Source organism: Narcine bancroftii, chromosome 4 (assembly GCF_036971445.1).
Source record: "Narcine bancroftii isolate sNarBan1 chromosome 4, sNarBan1.hap1, whole genome shotgun sequence".
Classification (NCBI taxonomy): domain Eukaryota; kingdom Metazoa; phylum Chordata; class Chondrichthyes; order Torpediniformes; family Narcinidae; genus Narcine; species Narcine bancroftii.
Genome location: NC_091472.1, coordinates 282,203,253 through 282,229,988, shown reverse-complemented (window position 1 = coordinate 282,229,988; position 26,736 = coordinate 282,203,253). Strand labels below are relative to the sequence as shown.

The 26,736-nt window shown below is 42.2% G+C and overlaps 1 protein-coding gene across 2 annotated transcripts in view; it reads right to left on the bottom strand.

Moving 5' to 3' along the window:
• The window catches only part of LOC138762034 (actin-related protein 3), a 61,793-nt gene that overhangs the window by 18,398 nt on the left and 16,659 nt on the right, over nucleotides 1-26,736 (bottom strand). For both annotated transcript variants that reach the window (XM_069935220.1, XM_069935221.1), the window contains exons 2-5: nucleotides 25,614-25,669; nucleotides 5,410-5,534; nucleotides 4,851-4,961; nucleotides 1,034-1,129 (exon numbers count right to left, since the gene is read on the bottom strand). In XM_069935220.1, the coding sequence (XP_069791321.1) occupies nucleotides 1,034-1,129; nucleotides 4,851-4,961; nucleotides 5,410-5,534; nucleotides 25,614-25,669 (388 nt within the window). The remainder of the gene's footprint in view (nucleotides 1-1,033; nucleotides 1,130-4,850; nucleotides 4,962-5,409; nucleotides 5,535-25,613; nucleotides 25,670-26,736) is intronic.

The following is a 26,736-nucleotide window of genomic DNA, read 5'->3' as shown; positions in this document are numbered from 1 at the left end:
CATCTGCAGAGCACAGGATTTGATGGATTGCTTGCCATTTGTCTGGGGGAGTGCAGTGGTAAGTCTCAAGGAACTTCACAATGTTTTGGACAAAGTAGTTCGCTTCAAAGACAAAGAGCTGAGTCACTCATGTGACTGAGACTAGAGGAAAAAATGGTGGTCCTTACAGGAAGCAGGGTGAAGGAATGTATGTCAAGGTACCTGTGGGAGTCTGTTGACTTGGAAAAGATGCTAGTGGCTGGTCTGTCCCCTGAAATGCAGGCAAAAATCCAGAAGGGAAGAGTCAGAGATGATCCAAGAAAATGAGAACAGGATAGAAATTGGCAAGAAAAGTGATCAAATTTGAGTTTACTTGCGATTGCATTGGTACCACATCTGCATCCATGTATTAGACAAATTATTGGAGGAGTGGTCCTAACCAAGCCTGGAACAAGGACTGATTCATGCATCCAAAGACATACCAAGGATCCATGGCTCCAACATTAATCTGGAGAATGTGAATGGATTTGAAAGAGAAGTGGCTGAGTGCAAGGACAACTTCTTCCCATCAACGAGCTGAAGGTCTTTGTCTCTGTCGCACTTGACTAGCCGAGTTCTCCTAGCATTGCTTTTGGCTCAGATTCTAACATTTGTTAATCTGTTTTTCAAAGTAGCCTGCTTGATTGTTATTCCTGACTGCCTCTAAAACATTAATCCCTCTATCACTTGCTTCAGTTCACAAACTGGACTACAGTTACTTCCTAAATTGCACTTTGGGGGGACTTTCACCAAAGCTCCAATGGTTCATGACAGCAATAACCCATCACCTTCGATATGGCAAGAAATTTGAAATGGGCAACAAATGCTCAGATCCAAATTAAAATTAAAATTTTTATCTTGCACAACATATCACTTGCAAATAAAAATTGACACCAAGGGCATGTTAATCATGGAAAGAAGCCTGTGTGCAAGAATCTTACAGAAATAACATATTAGCTATCCAATTGATTTATGAACACAAGATTATGCTGAATTAGCAAAAATGTCACCTCACCTGAACAGCAATATAAAGTCCTGGCACGTTGAAAGATTCAAACATGATCTCAGCGGTATATTCTCTGTTTTCAGGAGTATTTAATGGTGGTTCAGTCTGTTGAAGGAACAATTCAAGCCTCTTTATTAATGAAAGCGAAACATTCTATTTTGCTTGTTTGTAATACAGAAAGCATTGCAGTAACTTTAGATCTTGCTCCATGGACCAGTATAGCACAGGTTCAAGCCCACAATGTCTGTGCCAATCATGTTGCCAATTTTAACTAATCCCATTTGCCTGTGTGTGATCTAATGTTCCTCTGCTCCTAGTCTGTTCATGCTCCTTTTAAAATGATACTTAAGCATTGCTATGATATCTCCTTCCACTACCTCTCCAGTCAGCATTCTCCAGGCACCTACTATATAGAAAAAAAATGGACTTGCAAATCCTTTAATTCTATCCCTCACCTTAAATTTGTGCCCTGCAGTATATGACAGTTCCAAGCTGGGGGGAAAAAACTATTTAGCCTCTTACAATGCTGTACTTCTATTAGGTCACTCTTCCACCTCCAATCTTCCTACAAAAAACAATCCAAGTTTTACCAATCTTATATCTTGTATTCTGTCATCCAGAGAAAATCATTCAGAACCTCTCCTGCACCTCACCAACATCTCCATCTCTTTCCTGTTATGTAGCAGCAAGAACTATGCACATTACTCCAAATGTGGCCTAGTAACAGTTTTATACAACTGTAGTATTATTGGCCAAGTTTTAAACTATGGCTTCTTGACCATCCCATCTATTCGTGTTGGCACTTCCAGGAAGCTATGGAGTTGCAACTCAATATCCCTCTGTACATACTTTCATCTTACATTTGACATCCCAAAGTGCAACACCTCACATCTGTCTGGCTTAAACTCCATCTACAATTTCTCCACCCCATTTATAACTTATTTATATCCTGTTGTATCCTTTGATAAGCCTCTGCACTATCCACAGTACCACCTTATGTTTTCTGCATACTAATTGGCCCACATATATTTTTGTACAACCATTTGCATACTCCAGACGTTTCAGCAAGGTGTAGAGTACTCCTGGTCACGGAAAGCATAGCATCTCTCCATCAGAGTCTTCTTTGGCCAAGGCAATTTTGAGTCCAATTTACCATGCCATCATGGATCTAATGTACTTTAATCTTCTGGCATATTGTACCAAGGGGGACCTTGTCGATTGCTTTACTGAAGTTCATGAGTACATTTCCTGCCCTGCCCTTAATCATCTTCATCTCACCTAAAAAAATAATCCTCAAAAAGATGACCTCCCATTTAAAAAGTCATGAAGACCAACCCTAACAATTCCATTCTTTTCCAGATGTAAGTAGGTCCTACCCCAAATAAACTTCCTAACAATTTCCCTATACTGAAGCAAGCCTCACTGGCCTACAAGTTAGTGGATTACTCATTGTCCTTGAACAAAAAAAAAAAACAGCTATTCTACCACCCTTTTGGACCTTACTATTGCTAAACAGGATACAAAGATCTGTCAAGGTCTGTCAACCCCTCCCTTGCTTCTCTGAATAACCTGGGAGAGATCCCATCGAGCCCTGGGGACTTATCCATCAAAGTGTTCAAGAGATCCAAAACCACCACTCCCTTGATACCAACATTCACCAGGATAATGGAACATCTCTCACTCATCTCTTTCTCTCAGCCATGCCCTGCTTGGTGAATACCTATGCAAGTTGTTCAGTACCTCATCCATATCCTCCAGCTCCAAGCACAACCCCCCTCTTTTGTCCTTGATGGTACTAACCTTTTCCAAGATACCTTTTTTTTAAAAAAAAAAAATGTATAAAGTGCCTTCGATATTCCTTAGACCTACTGGGCAAAAATACTTTATATCCCACATTACCTGTTCTGATTTCTTGTTCAAGCTTCTTCATGATTATTTTGTTTCTGTCCAGAACCAGTTAAATTTCAGCTTACTAACCCTTACAAATGCTTCTTTTGACTAAATTTGCAACATCTCTCATTATCCTGGATTTCCAAACCTTGCGTTCCTTTTATTTCTTCCTCAGAGGAAAATGTTGGTCCTGATTTTTGACCAGCTGCCCTTAAACTCCATCATTGTTTGTTTGTCATCTATATCAATGATCTGGATGATAATGTGATAAGTTGGATCAGCAAGTTTGTTGATGACACTAAGATTGGAGGTGTTGTTGTCAACGCATATGGTTTTCAAAATTTGCAGAGGGATCTGGACCAGCTGGAAAAATGGGCTGAAAATGGCAGATGGAATTTAATGCAGACAAGTGTGGTGTGGAAGGACAAACCAAGAAAGAACATACAAGGTGTATGGTAAGGCACTGAGGAGTGTGGTAGAACAGAGATCTGGATATACAGGTACATAATTCCCTGAAAGTGGCATCACAGGTGGATAGGGTATTAAAGAAAGCCTTTGGCATAGTAACCTTCATAAATCAATGTATTATAGGAGTTGAAATGCAATAGCAATGTTGTACAAGATATTGGTGAGGCCAAATTTAGAGTATTCTGTCCAATTTTGGGTCACCTAACTACATTAACAATATCAATAAAATAGAAAGTGCAGAGAAGATTTACTAGGATGTTGACTGGACTTCAGGAACAGAGTTACAACAAAAGGATAAACAGGGTAGGACTTTATTCCCTGGAACATAGAAGATGAGGGGAGATTTGATAGAGGTATTTAAAACATCGAAGGGATAGACAGAGTAAATGTAGATAGGCTTTTTGACTGAGGTTAGGCAAGATACAAATCAGAGGACATGGGTTAGGGGGAACTTTTTCATACAAAGAGTGGTGGGAGTATGGAACGAGCTGCCAGCTGAGGTGATGAATGCAGGCTCAATTGTAATATTTAAGAAGAATTTGGACACGTACGTGGATGGTAGAGCTATGGAGGGCGATGGACTGGATGCAGGTCAGTGGGATAAGGCAAAAAAAAAATTGGCACAGACTTAATGGCTGAAGGGGCCTTTTCTATGCTGTAGCATTTTATAAACATGAACATACAATAACAGTCACTCCCAATCTACTCTCCCCAGCTTCTGCATAATATCTATAGTTACTAGCCTCATTTTATCCTTAGGAGCAAGATCATTGTTCCTAAATCACTTACCCAGAAACTGATCACCTAGCTATGCTCATTTAGATTTAGCGTGGTCCCTTCTCTGGTTCGATTATCTACATACAGCTTCAGGAAATGGACCATCTCGCCCTGTGGCAAAGAGGGAGCCCCAGTCAACTTTGGAAAAACCAAAGTTGTCCATTGCAACCATCCTGTTGCTTTTTACTTTGTTCCATATCTGTTCCTCTATCAAACACTGGCTATTGGGAGGCCTACAGTATAATCCCAGTGATTAAGCTCTATATACCTCTCTATCTTTATATATATATATCTCTGTATGTGTGTGTGTTTGCGCGTGCGCGCGTATTTGAAAATATATACATCTCCAAGCACTAATCTAAGCTGCAATTTTACTTATAGTATTTCTTCAATTCAATAAAACATTTCAAACATAAATAAATAAGAATGGTAAATATTTTGTGATAAATATTTGTCCTTCCCATTTCACAAAAGCCGATGTAAAATATCAAAATCCCATCACAGTGCAAGACCACTATGGACTTTATTTTCTTAGTAACTAAGTTAAGAATTTCACTTTTGTTGCATGTTTAAAAAAAACTTATTTTTAAATTTTTTTGATATATATTAAAGTGTTATTTTCTGATTTTTCCCACTAAGGTTCCAACTGTACAATATTTAACATTAGCTTATTAAGTAACACTTTCCTTACCAGAAGAAAATAATGATCTTCTGGTTCTGCTCGAAGATATTTAAAAATAACCTGTTCCATAAATCTCTCCATCAGATCCCAGTCTTCAACAATGCCATGACGAATAGGCCACTGTTGCAGAGAAACCAGACATCAATAATTTTGTAACAAATATGAAGAAACTCTCCAAATGAGAAATGAATTGTAGACCCATAAAAAAGTTAGATGTATAACATTTCATTTTCGAGTTAAAAGACAAAAGATATGTTGAGGCAAACCAGTATGTTCAAATTCACTTTCATTAACAAATTTTCTTTTCTGGCAAATAAGATACTAATTACATTAACTGGTTCATTCCCAAATGTCATGTATACTTACCAATGTAATACAAGCTTTAGGCACATTTGCAAAATGTACATTTACCAAACATTCACAGCTTATGTGTAATGATGTACATTAATTTTTAAATGGCCAAATTTGTTTCAGATCTTGTATACAAAATTAACAAATATTTTTACATCAAACTTTATCATTTTTACTAGAAGCTCACAGCCCACATCACTTCACTGAATGAAATTACCTTTGTTGCATAAGTTGGTTTGTCTATTGCTTCATCACCTATGAAGAAATCCAAATCATCAACTCCTTTCATCACCCTCCTTTGTGCTTGATCACCAACTTTAGCAGATTCCTTGATAGCAATACCTTGTGTAGAGAGGGAAAAAAAAATCAACGAACAATTCATGCACAAAAAAAAATCCCAAGTATACATTAAAATACATGAAGGATATTTTGCGTTTCAAAGAGGCACACATTTATACCACTGAAAGATGACTGCACTTTAAATTTACCACTTGTATAAAGATGCACTTACAATTTTTATTTTATAATGGAAGCCAGAAACATTTCAAATGGAAAATAATAGTTAAAACTTAGCATCATTGACAATATGTTTCCAGCATTTGCAATTTTCAATTTTTTGTTTCAATGTTGCCTGACTTGTTGGGATTTCTCATCATTTGTAGTTTTTTTTAAATCAGAAACAAAGACAACTTTCCTCAACTTAGCAACCATCAAGTACATGTTGCCTATATACTTTGAATTAATCTTCAATTGAGGCATTTTTTAAAGATCAAAGTTTAAAAAAATAAAATCAATCTAAGATTTAAGATGATTTCATTGTCATGTAACAAAACAGAAAATGGGATATTACATAAAAATACTCTTCGTCTACCACATGGCAGACAGATTTCCTATCAGCAGAAATTGTCCAGCGCGCCTTACAGCTAGAGAAAAAGAAGCAAAAGAGAGCCCCGCCCCCACCGGTCAACATCCATGACTTCACCTCCAGTCCTCTCTCAAACAAACAGCCTTCAGTCTAAACGATCAGCAATCCGAGGTTCAGGTGCAAACCCCTTACACGATCAAGAAGCCTCCAACACTCTCTTGCATCTCGGTTCTGAAACCTAGTACCCTTTCAGCCAGTCTCCAGCAGTCCGCAGCCTAGTGAGAGTCCCTTGACCAGAGTCGCCAGCAACTCGCAGCCTACATGGATTCCTCGCCTCAAGTCACCAACAGCCCGCCGCCTATGTGTTCTTCACCCTGAGCCCCTCACTGGTTAGTTGCAGAGGTCACCATCCAGAGGGCAACCTCCTCTGCTTCTCCTTCATAAGATGGGGGTAGGCTCATTTTCTAGTGCCCTGCGCCAGTCCACCACTTCGCTGGAGTCTGCAACCCCTCATGGCTGCTGCCATCTTGGGCCCAGACCCCGCGGTTGCGGAATTTTAAAAATAAACCACCTTCAACTCCTTTAACAGGCCATTTAAAAGCTGTATAAAGCTGATAGCAGTTGGACTTGGCGGTTGAATGCTGCAGGGGAGCGTTGTAACTTTGCTACCTATGGGTCCACACCAGCTGCAGCACTGTAATTCAGCAGATAAATCATTCAATCATATGGCTTTGAAGATTACACTCAGATTTGCTAAAATATTAGCACCAGGCATTTGTGATAGAAATCATGAAGGAAAAATAAAAATCAGCTTTTAAAAATCAATGGGTACAAAATAACCAATGTAGGGAGAGTTTCAAATGATGGAATACATAAATAATATCTTTCAATGTTCATATTTGATATTACAATAGCTGCAGGCATAAAGTAATTATATTTAATCTTGCATCTTATTCTCATTTGGTGTGCAATATAGAAAGAAAAAGTATTTACAATCTTTACATAATTTTAAAATGTGGTCAAATCCAAAGATTTTAAAGTGCCAAATAATGCAAGTCAATGATCTCTCACAATTCCAACTTGAAATGTTAAAGTTGACATCATCAATGAGGAATCAGTGGAGAGGGTCAAGAACTTCAAATTCCTGGTGTGAGTTTATTTATATGTTTTTGGGAGATAAATTGGGGAAGATTTGTTAGTATAGGTCATATACAAACACTTGAAAACAGATCCTATTTGAAATACTGGAGCTCTGCTAATGCTAGACACAGCGGCCGCAGTGCCTTTGCAAGAGGTTTGGAGAGTGCCCAAGAGACTTCACTAATGGATTGTTGTTTACAAAATGGCAACAGATGAAAGATCTTATCGGAGCCACAGATTGTCTGGAGCTGTTCTAAGAGGGTCATGTGGGTTGGCAAGCAGAGTCAAACAGGGTCTCTCTCAGAGAGAGATCGATCAGTTCTACAATGTTACAGCCAGCAACAGCAGCTGGGACTGGAACAGGACAAGCTGGCAAGCTTGTGGAAAGCCCCATTTGGAAATCGGGTTGTGAGTTCTTGGTTCGGCCTGGTCAAAGCCCTTGTGGTTCATGCAAGAGGAGAGGACTGGCTGTCTAATGTTTCATGTGGAATAAGAGAAACAAAAAGGAACTCTGTAGTGACCTGAAAGAAAGAGGCTATCATCTGGAAAACCCTGATGGGGAAAGTTTCATCAGCAAGACACTGCAGTAGCTGATTAAAAAGGAATGAGTTGTGGAGGTCCTGAAACAACAAATCTCTCTCTGAAAACCGACAAGAACCTTCCTGAGCGGTAACCATTTATCTTTCGATCACCAAAGCCTGGTGAACTTTGTAAATGTTAATTCTGTGCACAGTATAAGGATTGCATGCAACCAGTGAACTTGGAGGAATACGAAGTGAGATTAGACTGTGAACCAAAGTACTTTTCTAAATTTACACACACACACACACACACACACACACACGTACTTAGAATTAAAAGGGGGCTAAGTTAGATAAGTCAATCGTGATAAGTTGAAGTGCAACTCTGTTTTCATGTTTAAAGATAATTAAAAGCAACTTTTGTTTAAGTAACCATTTGTCTTGGTGAATATCTATTGCTGCTGGGTTGATGGGTCCTATGAGCTTGTAACACCAGGGTATTAACATTTCCGAGGATCTGCCCTGGAGTCTCCATGTTGATGCAATTAGAAAGAAGGCTCATCCGTGGCTATACTTTGAGATGTCTGAGGCGGTTCGGTATGTCACTGAAGACTCTCAAACTTCTACAGCTGTACCATGGAGAGCATTCTAGCTGGTTGTGTTGCTGTCTGTTATGGAGGCACCAACTCTCAAGACAAAAAAAAGCTCCAGAGGGTTGTTAACTTGGCCTGCGGCATCACAGGCACCTGATTTCACTTCATTGAGGACATTTACAAGAGGCAGTGCCTTAAAAATAAAAAGCAGCCTCTATCCTCAAAGACCCCCACCATGTCCTCTTCACTCTGCTATCATTGGGAAAAAGTTACAGGAGCCTAAAGACTAGCACTTAGCAGCACAAGGACAATTTCTTCCCACTACCATCAGATTCCTGAATATCAATGAACCAAAGACACTGCCTTACTTTTCATGCACTTGTTTTTATTAAAAAAAAGTTTATTGTTGTAAGTTAGTTTATCTGAATGTTTTCTGCCACAAAACACCAAATTTTGTGACTTCAGAATCAGCATTTCAAGTCATGAAATTTAGTTTGCAGCAGCATCTTAATGTAAAGATTCATTTTATAGCCATCTTAATAACATTAATAAAAAAACAATTACAATGCACAAAAAGTAAAGTTGTGTGGGGAGGGGGTGGTGGTGGATTGCGCTGGTGCAGAATGTAAATGAAGTGAGATTAAAAACAGACCATAAAATTACTAGTGTTTTTACTTTTAAGTAAAACATATAGTAAAACTTCAAACATAAACTCGCTCAAACTGAGCTAAACACTTGAAAATTTACCGTACGTGCAGTTAAAGCACATTGTAATGTTATTATGGTGACCATCGTTTTCAAGTTGGAGTCTCTTAAAAGACTTCCAGTGTCACCTATCCGCATGTTGGGCCGTCTACAACGAACCTGGCATCTGTATGCAGCGAGTCGGAGGTGCTGGACTATGTTTTTTTCTGCTGGCACCTATAAAGTAAGGATTCCTTGCCGTGCTCATGGGGCTGATATGCTGTTAGCGTCATTTTGAATATTGCTGCATTGATCTTATTTTTGAAAGCAGAGATCGCGTTGTTTATTGTTAAGAATTAAACAATGTTTGAAAAACCTTCCCTTGTTTTTTGTTGTTATTGCAACTGCTAATACAAGTATTACGCTGATGCTACTGGGCTGGGATCTGAGCAGGGACCTCAGGCTCCCAGGCAGGTTCTGCGACAGCAGTGGGATGGTTTTTGGAATCGGAGTGGGGACCTCAAGCTCGACGGCAGATTCGGTGGGGAGGTGTTTGTGATCGGAGTGAAGACCTCAGGCTCTCAGCCAGGTTTGGCTATGGTGGTGGGGAGGTGTCAAGGATCTGAGCAGGGACCTCAGGCGACTAGGCAACTGCCGATAGAAATATTCTGCTGCTTAAACTGGGCTGTTTGAAGTAATTTCTCAGATATCCAGAACCGATACATATCCAGTATTGAGCATTTCAGATGATCGAAAATGCACTGTAACTTTTTTTTTTAAAACAAAGTTTCTGCCCTTAAACATTTACTTGCAGCATTATGTAACTGCCCTCTTACAATTGTGGCATAATTTTTGAGGGTGAAAGAACAGACTGGGGCAGTGGGTGTAAGAGGTCTTTATTTAACATGGGCATACATGCAAGTGGTATAAGATATTGAGTTTATTGTACATATTCACTAAGATTCTTAATTGCTGCTGTGGAACAGGAATATCATAAAGAAAACAAATGAATATGTACAATATGTACAAGTGGTATATTTTAAACTGATTGCCTCTCGTTGAAGACAAGGCACCTTGATGATTTGGCTCAAGCCAGAAATGTTGGTTATGTATCTTTACCTTTGACCTACTGAGTTTCTCCAGCATTGTGTTTTTAATATTTTTAAATCCAAATAAGTTTCGTGTAGCAGAGCTAAGTGCGTGTGTCTTCTGCTTTCTACATCAGAAGTCATCTTTCCTAAAGCCATTAAGTTCCACTGAATTGTGTGCCTGTTTAATTGTCATATTTAATTATGGTAGCTAAATAACGATGCAACAGTTGTTATCCTATTTTTCTTTGTTCTTTTCAAGCTCTGATTAAGCAAATGTGTCAAAAATCAGATGAGGTAACTTAACCTTATTGGTATATGCAAAGTAGGATACAACAACACATTCTCAGCATTAACTATTGATCTTGACCACTTTTTGCAAATTCGTACTTTAAGTGTGCAAATTGGCTCCATGAACCCATCTCCAATTTTTTCAGTTATTTCTCAACTTGGCTGAAAAGAAAACCAACTTGCCAATGGCTTCTAATAAAGCAATTTGTTTAGCAATGTCATCAAATTGGTAGCTATTTAAAGTCGATAGAGAAATAATAACCTAGCTCAATTATTATTTAGAAATGCAGCACAGTAACAGCCCATTTCGGCCCACGAGCCCGTACCGCCCAATTTACCCCCATTTAACCTATACCCCCAGTAAGTTTTTAAATGGTGAGAGGAAACCAGAAGCCCTGGAGAAAACCCACACAGACACATGGAGAAAACCCACACAGACACATGGAGAATGTACAAACTCCTTTCAGACAGTGCAGGATTTGAACCCCAGTCCCAATCATTGGTACTTTACTGGCATTTTAACCATTTAATGTTCCTAAATGTGAAAATAGTGTGATTATACTATTTTTACCACCAAAATATTTTCAGAAAAAAACTGAGAGGTACAATCAGGTCCATGCCACTGTTTTCTGCATCTATGCCTCTAATTTCAACATGTACTTAATTCATTTGAAGATTATTTATAAAGGTTGAAGATGTGATAATTTCATATATTCTCTGTCATGGTTTTCTTGACAGGCTTTCAATTTCTCTTTCATTGTCATGTTAAGTTATTGTAAATAAAGCAGCACATCCTAATGTATTTGAAATTTTCATATGTCAAACTTGAGTGAGTGCATAATTCATCATTAACTACTAATTATTTACAGTGGAGAGGATTATCAGAATTTATTGTCATGAACACGTTTATAGTGTGAAAAAAATAAAAATAAAAAAAACAAGTCATAGATCAGCTCATTGTTGTCATTCAACCTTGCTCTGAATGTCAGCAAAACCAAGATGATTGTGGACTTCAGGGGAACATGACCCAGTCCTCATTGAGGACTCAGTAGTGGAGAGGGTGAAGAACTTCAAATTTTTAGGTGTCAATATCTCTGAGGATCTGTCCTGGAGCCACTACGATGAAGGCTCACCAGCAGCTATGCTTTGTGACTCTTGTAAACTTCTACAGGTGTACCATGGAGAGCATTCCGTCTGACTGGTTGCATCACTGTCTGGTATGGAGGTGTCTGAGGATCCAAAAATGGCACTAACAGCACGTCAAAGTCCAACTTCAGCAGGAAAAAAAACAATTCAGCGCCTCCAGTTCGCCGCATACAGATGCCCAATTCATTGTAGATGGCCCGACACGCGGATAGATGACATTGGAAGACGTCTTTAAAAAGACACCAATGTGAAGACAATAGTCACCATACAACAATTTTGTTTTAACTGCATATACATTTATTGTCAGATGTTTAGCTTAATTTGAGCCCGTTTATGTTTGAAGTTTTACTGTTTCGCTAGTAAATGGTCTATCTCACTTCATTCCCCCGTCCGATGTAGCCACAACACCATTGCCATCCCCGTCCAGCGCCACCACAAACCCATCCTCCCCCGCCAACTCACTCCCCCCCCGTCCAGCACCACTGCACGCCCCCCACCCTTAGTCCAGTGCTGCCACCTCCCTCAGCGCCCCCTGGTCCAGCACTGCCACCCCTTCGTCCAGAGACCCTTCTAGTTGGAGTCTTTTTTTGCGCAACTCGAAAACCAGCACATTTACTTAAAAATACCGCCATTACTATTATTCTATGATCTGAAAAATTCAAAATTCTGAAAAGTGTCTGGTCCCAAGGGTTTCAGATAAAAGATTCTGTACCTGTATTACTCCAAGATATGCAAATCAAAATATCCTAAGTCATTAAATCTTTAAAATATTTTACTCTCCTTATCAAATTAGTGGTTTTTAATGACTTGTGGTGGTCTTGTGAGGGAAATCGGTCAAGAAAAAAATAATTCTAGATCCATTTACAAGTTGCTGGATATTTCATCACTTGCATCTCTTAAATATCTAAAGCACATTTAAAATGTTGATAGTCTGATGTCTAGGAATGATTTTTGTATAAAAACAACCTGTTAGATGAAATTTTCACATGAACAACTTTAGCTTTGGGAAAAATCAAATGTCAGGTTGTAAGCAACAATATTAAAAAGCTGCAAAAAAAAAATGCACTTCCAGAAGAGGTGCAAATGGTTGTAAAAGTTAATGACTTTAGAACAGTTTGTGATTAACTTTTTCTATCTCAGTACTTTACACTTCAATGAACTGTATGTGTTTCTTGGAAAATTCTCTTACACAGATAATAGCAGTCCATTAGGCCACTTCCTATCCAGATGGCCAAATTAAGTGAAAACTGCAAAATTATTGTTTCAATGAAGCTTGCATACGAGGGCAAAGCTGAAATTTCCATTGCACAGGAAGTTTTTGAAATAACTGCTGCAGAAAGGAAATGCCATGGTTGTGATGTGCAAATTAATGACTAAGTACATTTGTAGCCAATTTTGGAAATGTTTGCAGAGCTGCAAATTTCTTCACAGAAAGCAACGATCTGTTTGCATTAAACACTGAAAGAAAGTATGTATTTAAAAACTTTCAGTTCAAATTCCTAGTCAAATGTTACATTACTTCCCTATTTTAAACTTAAAAGCAATTTGCAACATTTTCATTCCTGCCCCTCCCCAAATGATTTTATTTCCTGTCATCAAAAAGGAAAAATTTTAAAAAGTGCATATTCTAAAAATCAGAGAAAAACAAAATGGTGGAAGACATACGGCAGGCCATATCCACAGAAACAAAATGAAGATTTCAGGTCACTCACCTGTCATCAGAATCAAGGAATTTTGGAACAGAGATAGGACAGATGGAGGGAACAAAGGATATGCCTGTGATGAGAGGAAGACAAATATCCTCTAAATGTCAGCTTTGGAGCTGATATTAGGCATTGTCAGAAAAATGAGATCACAAACACCAGACACAGAACAACTGGGATGAAGAATTAAATAGAAACCACAGTCAAAATCCAAATGGAGTTTGAATTCAGCAATTTATTTTTTTTTCAACCAGTGCACAACTACAACACTGCAAGTATAATAAGAAAACTTTGATTCAAAGTCCTTGAAGGAAGGAAAACTCCATTCTCAACTTGGACTAGCTGCAACTTCAGATCAACTAATGTTGTCACCTCCAAAATTCTTTCTGATAGGGCTGAGCAAGAAGTTAAGAATGAGCTATAAATGCTTAGAATTCTGAAAACCAACCAAAAAGTGTAGCGGTAGCTATGACAGAAACACACCACAGGTTTTCAGTTGAACTGCTTTATTTGAATCTTCATGCTCGCTCATTAAGGGCCAGCGTGAGCTCCGCCCTGCGCTGGCGGTGATTTCACCATGCTGCCTAGAGACGCGCGCTGTGGCCTAAGCCATGAGGCACTGTTGAATCCCCAGACAGTGCCATCTTCACACAGCTGCTCTGCTAGTGTGGCGTTACACACAGAGCCGGTTCGCCAGCAATCGACGTGCATCGCCACACAACCCCACCAAGAACCAAATTATGCGTTTCGCCACTTAGGTGCTAACCCCATCGTTTGGGTTGGGCTGCTACCACCAGCAGGCTGAGATCTAAATGTGCCACTTTGAGCCTGTTCGCCGTAAACAGTTCTTCCCTGCCCCCCAATGTCTAGAGTAAATGTTTTGCCTAACCGCTTCAGGACTTTGTAGGGGCCTTCGTAGGGACGCTGCCGGGGGGGGGGGGGGGGGGGGGAGGTGGGGGTGTGTGGACCTCGCCGAACGAACAGTTTGTTGTGGCCAGTTCTTTAGGGATGCTAGCAGGCCAGTTGTCGTGGTGGGAAAGTGTTGGGGGGGGGGGGTGTCAGCGAGCCAGCTTGTCCCGCAATTCTTGGTACTGGAGTCTATATTTGGGTTGAAGATCTAGGTCGTGATAGCAGTGCACCGTAGAACAGTTCCAGAGAGGATGCCTGTAGGTCTTCCTTGGGGGAAGTCCTGATGCCGAGTAGGACCCAGGGTATATCGTCCGCCCAGTTGGGGCCGGTTAGCCGTGCCATAAGGGCCGATTAGAGGTGGAAGAGGAATCATTCCACGGGTCCTTTGGCCTGGGCTGGTAGGCGGTGGTATGGTGTAGCTTAATCCTCAGGAGGTTTGCCAGTTGTGACCAAAGGGCGGATGTAAACTGGGCGCCTCTGTCGCTCGTCACGTGTGCTGGAACCCTGAACCTGGCGATCCAGTGGGTGAGCAAGGCTTTGGCGCAGGACTCAGCAGAAGTGTCCTTGAGTGGAATGGCTTCCGGCCACCTCGTCATGTGGTCGACTATGGTCAACAGATAGCAGGTGTCCCTAGATGTCTATGTGGATGTGCTGGAATCTTGTCGCTGGAGGATCGAACTGCTGCATCGGGGTCTTGATGTGGCGATGGACCTTGAAGGTTTGCCTCTGAGTGTAGTTACGTGCCATCTGGCTGACCTGTTTTTTGAGGCCATGCCACATGAATTGCTCCATCTCCATGCGCACCGAGGCTTTGATGGACGGGTGCGTAAGGTCGTGGACCATTTTGAAGGCTTGCGGTCTCCATTACTGTAGTACTACTGGATGTGGCATGCCCTTTGGAGATATCGCAAAGTAGCGTGTTGGGGCTGTCCGGTTGCTTTAGATCACACATGTCAAACTCTGGCCCGCGGGCCAAATTTGACCCGCGATATAATTATATTTGGCCCACAAGATCATTTCAAACATGTATTAGAGGTGGCCCGCTGGCTGCCGCGCCAGTATAGCGCATGCACAGTAATACAACAAATCCCATAATGCTTTGGCGTCAGCCTGCTAATCGCCCCCACCTCCTCTGTTTACGTTGCAGGGTCTCACCGTGGACTCTGGTTTTGGGGCCTGGCCGGTGTCAGGGGAAGCCAAGGCCGCTTCCCAGCGCCCGGAACCGGAGTCCTCGGGCCTGACCTCGCCAGGACCGTTGCCCACTCCCCCTCCCTGCCGCAGGCCGACCCACGACTCACAGTGACGGGGCCGCTGATCCGCCGAGATGCCGCCCTGCAGTGAGAGCCGATGCCCCCGCATTGTCGTTGTCCAACCCGATCGCCCGCAAACCCCCGCCCTCCCGCACACAGGCCTGAGTAAGTATTATGAACTTTAATCTCAGGATAAAACGATCTTCCAATAGTTTCATGTCACAGTGATAAATATATTCCTGGTTAAAAATGGTCCTGCACCTGGATACAAGCTCATTAGGCATAAAACTTGAAAAGTGTGTAAATCAAAAGGATATCTGTACCATTGGAAAAAGGGCATGGCAAATAACCCTGCTAGAGTTCATGCCCACAATCAGTCACCCATTTGATTGTTTCAGGAATCATGTTATTCTCCCACATTCTCAATAGCCCTCAGATTTTACTATTCGACAGCACACTAGCAACATTTGACAAATCCTCTATAGAGAAATATTATTTATTGAATATTTTATTTCTCATTTGTTAATGCTTCTGGAAAGAGTTTATCCAAAATTATATTAAACATTTATTTTAATAAGAAAAAGTTTAACATTACATATGTTGAAAGAAGAGAAAACATGCAGATGATGTTGAAAATTTTCAATAAATATTTAGTTCAGCCCTCGACTTAGTCCAAGTTTTTAATTTTGGCCCTCCGTGAATTTGAGTTTGACACCCCTGCTTTAGATGCTCGAGACGGAGGCCCATGTCGGTGGTTTGGAACGCCCGAGTCTCATCGCCCCACTTTTGTGCCTGCACTAGTTGCACGTAGTTCAGGTCATGGCCCAGGTTGTGGATTTTGGACCATGAGCGCATCGGCAACGACAAAGTCCTTATCTGCAAGGCGCCGAATGTCCGTGATGAACTCGGAGATGGAGGACAGATGTAGTTGTTGGTGCGCTGACCAGAGATCTTTGGCCATGGCGAGGGCTTGGGTTAGCAGCTTGTGATTAGTAAACACAAGACATTGTGAATGGTCTACCCTCCAGGAAGTACCGGAAGTGCATGATGGCCAGGAGCTCCTTGTCGCAGACACTGTACTCGAGTTCGGGAGGGCTTAGGTGCTGGCTGAAGAATGCTAAGGGCCACCACTGACCTTCTACCGCCTGCTCTAGGACGCTCCCGATGACTGATGATCCATGGAGAGTACAGTGTGTGCGTTGGACTGTGGGTGGGCCAGTAGGGTGGCACGTGCCAGGGTGTCTCGTTGCGGTGAAAGCTGCTTCGGCCTCTTTCATCCACTCCAGGCTCTTGATCTTGGCAGTGATCATTGCGAATAGTGGTCGCATGATGCGGGCTACCCCCAGGACAAATCAGTTGTAGAAATTGTTCTAGAAATTGACCATCCCCGTGGACTCCTGCAGGCACTTGAGGGTATTGGGTCTCATGAACTGGGGTATGGCCGTGACCTTCTCTGCTGATGGGATGGCTCCATCCGCAGTGACGTTGTGGCCCAGGAACTGCAAGGATTCTTTACTGAACTGGCATTTGTCCACACTGACTGTGAGGCCAAACTCTGCCAGTGTGCGGAGCTGGGCTTTATGCTCAGCACAATCCTGACTGGCAATGAGGATATCATCGAGATATTAAAACACAAAGCCGAGGACCCTGCCCACTGCATCCTTTAAGTGCTGGAATGTCTAGGCCGCGTTCTTGAGGCCGAAAGGCATTTGCAGGAACTCGAAAAGGCCAAACGGCGTAATGATGGCTGTAGGGGCTACCCGACCTGTGGATGAGGCCTAATTCTTGTAGGCGGGAGAAATCTTCTTTGACCAACTGCAGTTTGTTGGGGGGCAGCCTTCTGGCCTTGAGTCTAGATATGGTACCGTACACAGTGTTGGGGCATGGCGGAGGTAAACTGTGGCCATAGGGAGGTGGGGAACACATTAAGGATGCAGGTGTATTTGTCCTTGAGGGTGCTGATGGCGGCTACACCTGGGTCGCAAACACTGGTGGCTTTGAGGTGGACTGTTTGGAAGGTGCGGGCATGCATCAAATGCTTGCCTTTCAGGTCTATCAGCAGGCTGTGCGCTCAGAGGAAGTCAGCCCCCAGGACCTCTGTACCCACTGTGGCCAGTATGAACCGCCAACGGAACTTCTCTCTGCCGAGCTGGATTTGCACATTATGCGTGCCTAAAGTTTGGATCTCCGTTCTGTTGGCCACGCGCAGTGTGGGGCCTCGTGATCAGGTGCGGATCTCCAGGACGGTCAAAGGGTGCACTCTCAACTCGGCACCGGTATCCACCAGGAAATGTCAGCCACTTGTCTTGACGGTTACGTGGAGGAGGCTGTTGGTGTGGCCAGCCTTTGTAGCCATCAACGGCGGCTGGCCAGGTCGTTTCACTGGAAGAAGCAAGGTTGCCTGCTCTTGCGAGTTTGGGCCCCCCCAGTGCTGGTGGTAGAAGCACCAGGTGTTGTGAGGATCCTCCGATTTGTGCTTGGGGAGTCTGTGGCCGGTTGGGTCCGGGGCGGGTCACCTGTCTCATAGCGGCCTAATTTTTCCGCTTCGTGTCATAGTACGTCAGCGCGGGCTGCGACCCTGCGTGGGTTAGAGAAGTCCTCGTCCACCAGTAGGAGCTGGATGTCATCTGGTATTTGCTCAAGGAACGCCCGTTTGAACATTAGGCACTGTTTATGACCCTCTGCCAGTGTGAGCATCTCATCCTTGAGGGCAGACGGGATGCTGTCTCCCAAACCGTCCAGGTGCATGAGCCTGCCAGTGTGCTGTCGTTGGCAGAGGCCAAACGTGCTGAGTGTGAGGTATTTACACTCCTCCAGCGGGTCATGGATCAGGTCATCTACCCTGACGGCAGTCTCCTGGTCGAGGACATGGTAGAACATCATGGAGTCTAAAGTTGTCTGCCGGAGATGGAACTGTCCTTCCGCTTGTCCGAACCATGTGCATGGGCGAAGCGTCCGGAGGGGTGGAGTTTCATCTCGACAGTGTTGACTGCTGCAGTGTCCATGATGGAGAGGCCATAAAATGTATGGACTCGTCAGGGTCACCAATGTAGCAGTAGCTACAACGACTGAAACACACCACAGGTCAGTACAGGTTTCAGTTGATCTGCTATATTTGAATCTTCGCACTTGCTCTTTAAGGGCCAGCATGAGCTCTGCCCTGCGCTGGCGGTGATGTTAGCATGCTGCCTAGAGGCGTATGCTGTGGCCGAAATCCCAACGGGGCCATCTTCACGCAGTTGGTCTGCTAGCATGGCGTTACACAGAGACGGTTCGCCAGTGATCGATGTGCACCGCTTCACAAGTTGATTTATGAAATCACAGTACGCAAATGATATTCAGCCAAATTACTGCATCTTTTGAAGATTTGTTTTGCGTGTTTTCTCTTGTCTCAATAACTTGGAAGTTAGAATTTCTACTTGTAAAAACTTTAAAGGGCTATAGAGGAGGAGAAAAGTGGAACCTGTATTTGTTTCGAAGAGCTGAAACAAAGACAATGGGGGTTGAAAGGCTCTTTTCTTGTACCACCAATGTTTTGATCACAAGTGCTGATAATATTTTACAGTAACTTAATTCACCACCGGAGCCTAACCCAATCATTATACTAACTACATCTGGGTATCATCCTTTAACAAAATAGAAATAACGTCTCAATCAGACCTATTAATCAAAATAAACGCTTTAAGTTGATACTAGCCAACAAATCCTAGCTGGTTCAGAAATATTATCAACTGAATGGATTAGACTACAGATCTGCAAAAGCTTTTGAGACATGAAATATCCCCAAGACTAATCAAAGACAGTTGATTGCAAAATATTAATTTTATTTTACAAGTTTAAAGTATTAGTTAAAAATTCAATTCTCCATTCAATGGCTAAATTACATATATAAAATTATGGTTTTGTGATCAAAAGTATTGATCTTCGGCTTTGCATATCAGAGTTAACTGTTACTTTGTTTGGCAGTAACATTGTATCCTGAAAGTAATATTAATTCCTGCATTTTTTTTTCCAAAAAATTATTTATTGACTACAAAAAAAAACACTGCTGAAAGAACTCAGTTGGTCGAGCAGTATCAGCGGGAGAAGAATATTTCAGACAGAGCCCCTCATCAAGGCTGAGAGAAGAGAGGGGAAATAGCCACTGCTATGAAGACAGGTGAGAGGGGTTGGATAAAGGCCAGGAGGAATTGGTGAATCAGGGAAGGAAGATCGAAACATGGGGAGGCAGAGTTAGTTGCCAGTCAAGGAGGGGTAAGAAAACAATAGGGGTCAAATGGAGGAAGATAGGTCATCTGGGGTGGGAGACAGCTGAAGATTGATTGGTGGAGACTATAATTAGCAGTACTGGAAAAAAGATGTGGTGATAATGGAAGCTAAAGACAAAAGTGAAGAACAAAGTGGACCAAATGGAATGGGGGTGGTGGAAAGAAAGGAGGGAAGAGAGGGAATTTTTTTGGTGAAATTGGGTAATTCAATATTCATACTGTTGGGCTATAGATTGCCCATGCAAAACAAGAGGTGCTGCAAAAATTAGCAGTGGTGCATGTAATGGAGAGGCAGCATCCACCACCGAGTGGCGCTGCTCCGCTCCTGTTCGGAAGACACACTACCTGCCAATCAAGGTCAAAGATTCACCCCGAGCAATCAAGGTGACCCTTATGATTGGCCTACCTAAATCACCAGGTAGCTCACCCAGACTCAGTCCTGACTTTCACCCAATTGGCCCAGGTGAATCACCTCAGTTCACCCCTGCTGAGGCCCTGCACTTGGCTTTGAGCCATTGGCCACAGCAACCAATGGGGCCCACACTGACCCTTACGATTGGCCCCTCAGCTTTGCCCCCAGAACTATAAAGAACCATGTGCCCCTTTGTTCTGTCTCTTTGGACTCCTCGTGGTGTGCAAGTATCACCTTCCACACTGGGCTGGAGGTGAGTCTCAAGGCTAGGTAGCTAGAGCCATGTCCGTTCCAGTCAAGGGGTGGGGGCACGTAATATCACCTTGATCTGATTGTTGAATGTGTATGCTCTTATAATTTCCCGTTTCTGTTGGTTTCCCCCTTGTCATCCAAAAGTGTATATTTGCCCCCTGCGTATTTTCCCCTGTAGCCGCTGCAACCGTGTCTGCCTGTCCCGCATCGGACTTGTCAGCCACAAACGAGCCTGCAGCTGACGTGGACTTTTACCCCCTCCATAAATCTTCGTCCGCGAAACCAAGCCAAAGAAGAATTGTGTATGTGATGATGGTGGCATCACGAAGATCCTGAGGCAGTTTTCCTTGGTCCCAACAAAGCTTGAAAAACTCATGTAGTTTGGCATGCAGAGTTTTGCCGCCAGCCTTCCAGACCTCTGGGGGGATTCCATCCATACCTGCTGCTTTGCCACTTTTCAGTTGTTCGATTGCCTTATATGTCTCATCCAGGGTGAGGACCTCATCCAGCTCTAGCCTTAGGGGCTGTTGAGGGAGCTGGAGCAGGGCGGAATCTTGGACTGAGCGGTTGGCACTGAAAAGAGATTGGAAGTGTTCTGACCATCAGTTGAGGATGGAGATCTTGTCGCTGAGGAGGACTTTGCCGTCTGAGCTGCGCAGCGGGCTTTGGACTTGGGGTGAGGGTCTGTACACAGCCTTTAGAGCGAGAAATCAGACTGCTCAAACTACAGGGGAATCACGCTGCTCTCCATTGCAGGCAAAATCTTCGCTAGGATTCTACTAAATAGAATAATACCTAGTGTCGCCGAGAATATTCTCCCAGAATCACAGTGCGGCTTTCACGCAAACAGAGGAACTACTGACATGGTCTTTGCCCTCAGACAGCTCCAAGAAATGTGCAGAGAACAAAACAAAGGACTCTACATCACCTTTGTTGACCTCACCAAAGCCTTCGACACCGTGAGCAGGAAAGGGCTTTGGCAAATACTAGAGCGCATCGGATGTCCCCCAAAGTTCCTCAACATGATTATCCAACTGCACGAAAACCAACAAGGTCGGGTCAGATACAGCAATGAGCTCTCTGAACCCTTCTCCATTAACAATGGCGTGAAGCAAGGCTGTGTTCTCGCACCAACCCTCTTTTCAATCTTCTTCAGCATGATGCTGAACCAAGCCACAAAAGACCCCAACAATGAAGACGCTGTTTACATCCGGTACCGCACGGATGGCAGTCTCTTCAATCTGAGGCACCTGCAAGCTCACACCAAGACACAAGAGAAACTTGTCCGTGAACTACTCTTTGCAGACGATGCCGCTTTAGTTGCCCATTCAGAGCCAGCTCTTCAGCGCTTGACGTCCTGCTTTGCAGAAACTGCCAAAATGTTTGGCCTGGAAGTCAGCCTGAAGAAAACTGAGGTCCTCCATCAGCCAGCTCCCCACCATGACTACCAGCCCCCCCACATCTCCATCGGGCACACAAAACTCAAAACGGTCAACCAGTTTACCTATCTCGGCTGCACCATTTCATCAGATGCAAGGATCGACAATGAGATAGACAACAGACTCGCCAAGGCAAATAGCGCCATTGGAAGACTACACAAAAGAGTCTGGAAAAACAACCAACTGAAAAACCTCACAAAGATAAGCGTATACAGAGCCGTTGTCATACCCACACTCCTGTTCGGCTCCGAATCATGGGTCCTCTACTGGCATCACCTACGGCTCCTAGAACGCTTCCACCGCGTTGTCTCCGCTCCATCCTCAACATCCATTGGAGCGCTTTCATCCCTAACGTCGAAGTACTCGAGATGGCAGAGGTCGACAGCATCGAGTCCACGCTGCTGAAGATCCAGTTGCGCTGGGTGGGTCACGTCTCCAGAATGGAGGACCATCGCCTTCCCAAGATCGTGTTATATGGCGAGCTCTCCACTGGCCACCGAGACAGAGGTGCACCAAAGAAACGGTACAAGGACTGCCTAAAGAAATCTCTTGGTGCCTGCCACATTGACCACCGCCAGTGGGCTGATATCGCCTCAAACCGTGCATCTTGGCGCCTCACAGTTTGGCGGGCAGCAACCTCCTTTGAAGAAGACCACAGAGCCCACCTCACTGACAAAAGGCAAAGGAGGAAAAACCCAACACCCAACCCCAACCAACCAATTTTCCCCTGCAGCCGCTGCAACCGTGTCTGTCTGTCCCGCATCGGACTTGTCAGCCACAAACGAGCCTGCAGCTGACGTGGACTTTTACCCCCTCCATAAATCTTCGTTCGCGAAGCCAAGCCAAAGAAAGAAGATTGTGTATGTGTAGAAGTTTGCTCAACATATTGACCCTGTTGTCCGAATTCCATCCCTGAAATAAACATGTGTTTTGTACCTGCACTTTGGTCTGGTTCTTAACCTGTGGGACCCACACAAACCCAAACAACAGTGCTCTAGCAGTGGAAATGGCCAACAATGAACAAGTTGGTATTAGAAAATGGGATGGCCATTGGGGAACAGTTCTGTGCTTGGTCTCACTGATGTAGAGGAGGCCATATCAGGAGCACCAAATGCACCAAATGCAGTAGGTGAGGTTGAAGGGGATGCAAGTGAATCTCTGCCTCACCTGTGTTTAGATCAGTGGATGGCGACGAGGGAGGTGTCTACAAGAGAAACTACAGGGCATCACAGAGAGATGGGTAGGGAGGGATGAGCAGTCAAAGGAGTGATTTCTACAGAAGGTGAAAGGCAGAAGATTTGGCTGGTGGTGGGGTCTAGATGTAGATGGCAGAAATTACAAAGGATGGTGTATTGAATGTAGATGATGATAGAGTGAAAGGCAAGGATAAAGCCTATCTCTGTACTGTTTTGGGGGTGGGAGGGGAGAGAAGAAATATGGGAGATGGCTTTCTTGACTACAGTGGAGGGGAAACCATATTCCCTATGGAGGACATTTTGGATGTCCTGGAACGCAAGGCCTCATCTTGTGCAGATGCGACAAAGACAGATAAACTGGGAGGAAGGATGGTACTCTTACTGGGGACAGCATGGGAGATGTAGTCTAGGTGGTTATGGGAGGCAACAGGTTTGCCGTAAAGGTCAATGGTCAATTTGTGTCCTGAGATAGAGGTAGATCTAGAAAGAGACACATCTGTTGACAATTTTGATTACATGAAATCCTATGCAGCACCCACACAAAATTAGTCCCTATGGAATTAATTTATTCTTTTAAACAAAATACAGGAAAATCACACTTGTGCCAAACTTGGAAAAAAAGTAAGTATCTATTAACAGCTGGCAGCTGCAAAGCTCCTGTTATATGCATTTTTGTTAATCATTTGTGTGCAGCTATCAGTGAAATATGCACTCAAAAAAAATTTAATGCTGAGAAATTGATGAATCACATCTTAAAAAAATGAAGAAAGGCATTAGAGTTTAGCTTTAAAATAAAACAAGCTTATTACAAATGTATTCTGGATGATGACCTTTATTTGCTAAGGGAGATTGAGGCTTCTAGGACGATTTCCTCAGAAAAAGATGGCAAAATTAAAATTTTAATAGTATAATAAGAGGAACTTTCTACTGATGTTTAGTAATCAAGAGATAAAGATTAAATTGGAATAACAGAAAGGATTGAGAATGACATTCAAAGGAACAAAAACATTCCAAGGTTATAGGGGGGGTTAGAGGGAGTGAGAAATGATGGGAGAAAATAACAATGAGATCAATTAGGTAGATTTTATAAAGAGTCAGAATAGACCTGTACATCCTGTAATATTGCACAACTTAAACAATGGATGAAACCTTGACAAATACGCATGACTTCATTTCCACTTACAACAACCTTGCTGTTTCAAATTACCTCAATTTAAATGGAAAGATTGATACACTGAGATTGATGCCTTCAGTTATTGACATCTTGCTTCACAAAGCTATATACAATTTAACTTTCGCATTAAAATAGCACTGTGGCTGAACGCCAATGTATTCAAGTAGCCATTCTAGATCTTTAACAAAGTAGAATTCATCTTCAATTCCAGCCAATATTTCAAAATAATATATTGCATACAGTGGAACAAAATAAAGAATTCTTAATGTTGATTTTCACTTACCAAGAACATCCATCAAACATTTCATTAATAGGCACTCTTTCAGCAAATTAATTTCAAAATTTGATTCTCTCTCATTAGTGCTAGAATTGAGATTGTTTTGGAGAAATAATCCTGTGGAAAACTAATTTCTGACTACAAAGCCTACTATACCCATCATTAAGACAGTCTTATTTTCAGAAATGGAATTTTAGAACTTTAACTTGATAAAATGCAAATAGTAATCTGCCCATTTACTCTTGAAATGAGATTACATATTTTCCAGTTTTTGCTATCATTTATGCTCAAAAATTAAAAAATACACTTCCACCAATCATGGATCATTTTATTTACTAATATTTCCAATCAGGGATTTTCACAACAAACGAGTATATAGACAAGATTAATGTACACATGCAGACACATGAAATTGTGTTTCCTTAAAATCATGAATGTTTTATGACATGCTTCTCTTTTTTTTTAAATTAATGGAAGACATTTAACATTATTACCATAATTAAAGCTGGCAAATCAAGGAGCACCTGTTGTAGTCAAAAGTTTTCATTCCCATTAAACTGTTCTTGTTTCACAAATGCTGCTCGACTTGAGGATTCCTGATTCGGTTTTAAATTTTAATTTCTGGATCCACAGGAATTTTGATTTTCTATTTTACATGTCTATCTAAAGACTCAAACTCTAGTTGGCATTAAAACTAGATGTTGGTTCCTTTGCTACCATATTTTGAAGCAATAATGTCCATATATGAATTCAGGTTACTCTGTACATTAATACTGTCTCCAAAGTGTTCAATATTTTTAAAAAAGTCTTATTTCTCAATTGCAACTGTGAAGTCTTCTTTGACAAATATTAACAATCATCAGGGGTCACTTTACTGACTGGTAGCCAAATACCAAATTCTAGTTTGACTAATACTGATCTTTCAAATTTGTAAATGTTCCACTAAACAACTTTGACCCTTTTAATTGCAAAAGAAAAATGATTGCATTCATTGCAGACATTTGACTTTAAGCTCCACAGTCGATTTACACTGATTTTACAATAGTCAAAGCACATTGGTAATATTTAATTTCTACAAAAACAAATTGCTACTTAACATGAGGATTAGAAAACTGATATTAATCAAAGATTCAGTTTCCATTCTTCAAGAACACCTCAGTCACCTTGATTAATTTTATGTCTACATTTACTCCAACATTGGTATACCACTCACATGATGGAATGATGAACTGTGGTTCTGTATTTCCAGCATACCCAAGCTTTGTGTACCTGCAAGATGAAAAGAGTTGTTTCAAAAACTATACTTTCAAAATTCACCATTCTTTGTGCCATAACTATGAAATTAAACCACCCCTGCTCATTTTTAATGCAAGATAGATAAATATTCTTCAAAATATTGCCTAGGCAATCACTATCCCAGCTACACAAATTTCCCTTTTCAATTGCAGTTGTGTTTCACAAGTTTCAGTGAGAGCAAAAGCACAACATGCCAACATCCACTACCAAAAAAACTGCAGAGAAGGCTTGCCTGATTGAATCCAGTTAACCAGAATGTTAGTTGGGATAAGATTTTAATATAACCCAAGATATTATGACAGCTTTGCAGGGAAGCAGCAGTGAGAAATAGTTTGCTTTTCAATACATCAACATTATGATGTAGAATTCTCAACATGAGCAGCAAAGAATCTGGGGGAAAAAAAACATTTTACTCATTCTTCACAATGAACAGAAAAATGTGACAAAAAGAGTACAGTGGACCTAGATGATTTTTCTATATACATCCAAGAAGAGTCACAGAAACAGCCTTACAGACCACCACTATGTGGACCATCAAGTATTTATCTACATTAATCTAATGTACCAGTACATCTTCCATAGCAATTATTTCTTGGGGTTTCCAGTGCTTGGCTTAAATATTGAATGAAAACCCAACTCCACCATTCAGACACTAATGCCAGATTCCAAGTAGCCTCTAAGTTAAACAGGTTCTACCACAGATCAACTTGTTCCCCCCCCTCCCCCCAAACAGAAAACTTACAGGCCATTTAGTCCACAAAGTTGTGCCAAACATGCCCCTACATTAGAAATTACTAGGCTTTCTCATAGCCCTCTAGTCTTCTAACCTCCATGTACGTATCGAAAAGTCTCTTCAAGGACTCCAATGTATAGCCTCCACTACTGTTGCCCATTCCATGCACCCATCACTCTGTGCAAAAAAATGTAGCCCTGACATCTCCTCTGTATCTACTCCCCAGCACCTTAACCCTGTGTCCTCTTGTCGCAACCATTTCAGCACTAGGAAAAAGCCTGATTATCTACATGATCAATACCTCTCA